At 38.7% G+C, this 4223-nt stretch overlaps 1 protein-coding gene across 1 annotated transcript in view; it reads left to right on the top strand.

Moving 5' to 3' along the window:
- The first annotated feature begins 3887 nt into the window (after positions 1-3887).
- GAP43 (growth associated protein 43) overlaps positions 3888-4223 on the top strand; it is a 128020-nt gene continuing 127684 nt past the window's right edge. Inside the window, exon 1 of the mRNA XM_040485012.1 lies at positions 3888-3923. Coding sequence (XP_040340946.1) covers positions 3903-3923 — 21 coding nt within the window. The 5' untranslated portion in view covers positions 3888-3902. The remainder of the gene's footprint in view (positions 3924-4223) is intronic.

Below are 4223 nucleotides of genomic sequence, written 5' to 3' on the forward strand. Positions count from 1 at the left end.
AGAGTCAGGAGCCTAACCGACTGAGCCACTCAGGCATCCCTAAAATGCAGTTTTAAAAGACAATCAACAGAATGGGGGAAAAAAATTTTCCAAAGCATATATCTGATGAGGGGTTAGTTAATATCAAAATATATAAAGAACTCATGCAACTCAATAGCAAAACAAAACAAAAAACGAAATAACCCTATTACAAAATGGGCAAAGGACCTGAACAGATACTTCTCCAAAAAACACATACAAAAGACAAACAGGTACATGAAAAAATGCTCGGGGTGCCTGGGTGGCTCAGTTGGTTAAGTGCCCGACTTCGGATCAGGTCATGATCTTGTGAGGCGTGAGTTCCAGCGTACTCTGTGCTGAGACCGCAGAGCCCGTAGCCTGCTTCAGATTTTGTGTCTCCCTCTCTCTCTGCCCCTGCCCGGCTCACACTCTGTCTCTTTCTCTCTCTCTCTCAAAAATAAATAAACATTTAAAAAAAAAAAAACCTCTCAAAATTACTAACCATTAGGGGAATGCAAATTAAAACCCCAATAAGATATCACCTCACGTCTCTTAGAATGGCCATCGTTAAAGACAAGAGATAAAAAATGCTGGCATGAATGTGGAGAAAATGGAACCCATGTGCTTTGTTGGTGAAATTGTAAATTGGAACCATTATGGAAAATAGTATGGAGGATCTTCAAAAAATTAAACATAGAACTACCATATAATCCAGAAATTCCACTTCTCAAACTATATCCAAAGGAAATGAAAACACTAACTTGAAAAGATGTGTATAATCCCATGCTCATAGCAGCATTATTTCCAATAGCCAAGACATGAGGACAACCTGCATGTCCCTTCATGGAGGAATGGATAAAGAAGTCATGGTATATATGCACAATGGGATATTATTCAGCCATAAGAAAACAAGGAAAGCCTACCATTTGTGACAACAAGGATGTATCATAAAGACATTGTGCTAAATGAAATAGTCAAAGAAAGACAATTACTCTATGATCTTATATGTAGAATCTTTGATAAAAAATTTCAAAACTCGTAGAAAAAGAGTTCTGATTTTTAGTAACCAGAGGCTGGGGTGGGGTGGGGGAGAATTGGAGAAAGGTGGTTGGAAAGTACAGACTTCCAGTTATAAATAAGTACTGGGGATGTAAGGTACAACATGATGACTGTAGCTAACACTGATGTATGATATATAGGAAAGTTAATAATATAATAAATCTTAAGAGTTCTCATCACAAGGAGAGCATCATTTTCCTTTTTCTTTTCTTTTTTTATTGTATCCATATGAGAAGATGGATGTTAGTTAAACAATCATTTTACAACATATGTAAATCAGACCGTCATGCTGTGTGCCTTAAACTTACACAGTGATGTGTGTCAGTTGTTTCTCAATAAAACTGAGAAAAAAAATCAGTGTGTTCATTCATTTATTCAGTCAACATTTAGTGAGTACTGGTGCACCAACCACTCTTCTAGGTGCTGGAGCTCAAACAGGGACCAAAACATGGACATGAAGCATATGCTCCAATGGAGTCATTTATGAGGAAGAAAGGGCTCTCAGTAAGTCAGCCTCTACTCATTTTTTTCCAGGAGATATTTAGTGAGGTGTGTACTAAGAGGCGGCATCTTGCCTGATAAACATTCCAGAGAAGGCGGAGGTGGAGAGGACACCAGCCATCAGCCTTTCGGTCTTTAGTTCAAAATAAGAAATACTCCCCGAAAAGAAAATTCGAGTTGATTAAAAAGGAAAGAGAAAAGTGCTTCTCAGGGGTGCTGGCATTGAAGTTTCTGTAAATAAGCAGAGAGATGAAAACTATCGCATAGGGAATGTAGTTAAAAATATTATAATGATTCTTTGGTGATATATAGTAACTACACTTAGCCTGGTGTGTGCTGAGTAGTGTGTGGAATAGTTGAATCAATATGTTGGACACATGAAACTAATATAACATTGTTAGTTACATTTCAATTAAAAAAAAAATAGACATGGCCTCAGCTAGATGCAGGGATTTTCATGCATCTGAAACCTAATACCCCCAACACTATGATGTGAATGAGTTTCTCAGGCAAGTGACTGTAGAACAGATGTGCACTCAAATCCTAGCTCTACCTTACTTAGCTCCTGTTCTAGACAAATTCCATAACTTCAATGAACCTCAATATCCTCACTTGCAAAATGGGGGGATGATACTATGCCTTATACCATAGAATTTTGTGAGGCTCGAGGCCCAGTGCCTACCTCATGGTGTTAGCTGGACTAATGACAATTGGTGTTGAATTATTGAAGAATATGAGGGAGCAAAGATGAAAGGGAGATAAAAAGGTCTCCAAGGACAAACCTTAGTTCTGAATTTTGCCAGAAGAGATCTTCCCCTTCCTCTCAGCAGCCAAACACGAATACTATTTAACTCAGGTTGGATCTTACACCTTATTGTTGTCTTTCCCTTTATACAGTGATCCTTGAACTTCAGAGTACATGAAACAAACACAGACACTTGTCAAAAAGAATCCAGATTCCTGAGTTCAAACCTGAGAAACTCTGATGTAGTAGGTCTGAGGCAAGGCTCAGGAATCTGTATTTTAAAATGGCACTTCAAGTTTTTTCATGAGTGTTATACGTGGATCCTACTTTGAAACCCACAGAGGACTGAAATAAGAGTGTATCTAAATGAATCCATGACCCAGAAGCAACAATTTATCTAAAATAGAAGGTGTAAGCAGAGATTAATGTACAGACGGTAGTAGTAATTATATTTGGAAGAGGCCTGACTCAGGATGATATCTGGAATGAGTAATCTGATGGATGGAGTTCCTCCTACTTTTTAACCTCTCAATAAGGCAGCTGTCAGTGACTTTCTTTATGTGACTCAAAAGCCCAGAGATATTCCCAGACATATAAATATTTGGTAGTCAGATGGTAGCCTGGATATCCCCTTTTTATCTCAATGACTCAGATTTCATGTAGATGACCTTAATCGTCTAAGTGTCTACAACAATTCTAAGCTTAAGTAAGTTATTTCTGTAATCAAGTAACTATTCACAAATAACCAATTTCACAAAATTAGCAAGATAGGAAATAAGCAAGAGCAGACTGCTGTAAGTAGCACATGTTTCCATGTGGATAATTGCTCAAAACTGTCTCTTCTCAGAATGTCAATGTAACCAAAGGAATCTTTGTAGGAAAAAGGAACAGGAACAATGACAGCAAAGAAAACAAAATTTTATTGGAAAATCTCATAGTCCCAAATAGTTAGCCAGAGTAGGCCTCTTTACTAGTGATGGGGATATCAATGAAATACAAGCTTACTTGCAGTGTAATGCCATTTAATCCTAGATTAGGATGTGTTCTAGGAAAATGAAAATTTGTGTCTTTAGAATGCCAGCATGGCTAATTGAGTAGTGAAAAATCAAATCTTTCAAGATTGTCTTGTCTACATCCATGTCTTGCAGACCTTTTGTCTTCACCACATCACAGCATGCATACATCTTCTGCTACACTCCACGGACTATTCCCCAAAGCAAAAAGAAACTTGGAATGGCATTATCACACTGGTATGGTATACTATTACCTTGATGGCCCCAGAGGACCCATACCTCTTAGTATTCATCCCGTGGTTAGTCCTCTCCCACATAGAGTATGAGCTAGCTGATGGTTTGACCACTGAGATAGTAGCAAGCATGACTCAAACAGAGACTTGATAAATATTTGCACACTGGGGATTGTCTTTTGGAATGTTCACTTTCAGGAACCAGCTGCCATGTTACAGAGAAGTTCAGTTTTGACTACTGAGTGATGAGAAGACAAGTAGAGACAGGCCCTGGAGGATAGTCTTGGACATTCCACACCTAGGTGAGCTCCCAGCTGAATACAACCACTTGAGTGACCTCATCTCTACCACATGGAGCAGGAAAATGCTCAGGTGAGCCAGCCAACTCACAGAATTGTGAGAAATAAAAAATAATGGACATTTTAAGCCACTGGGTTTGGAAGTGACTATTATGTACCAACAAATAATTGACATAGAAATTGGTACCTAAAAGTAGGGTGCTATTATAAAAAACAAACAAATAAACAAAAAACTAAGGGGCACCTAGATGGCTCAGTCGGTTAAACATCCGACTTCAGCTCAGGTCATGATCTCAGGGTTTGTGGGTTTGAGCCCCATGTTGGGCTCTGTGCTCACAGCTCAGAGCCGTGAGACTTCTTTGGATTCTGTGCC

This window comes from Herpailurus yagouaroundi, unplaced genomic scaffold (assembly GCF_014898765.1).
Source record: "Herpailurus yagouaroundi ecotype Mexico unplaced genomic scaffold, PumYag 162, whole genome shotgun sequence".
NCBI lineage: Eukaryota > Metazoa > Chordata > Mammalia > Carnivora > Felidae > Herpailurus > Herpailurus yagouaroundi.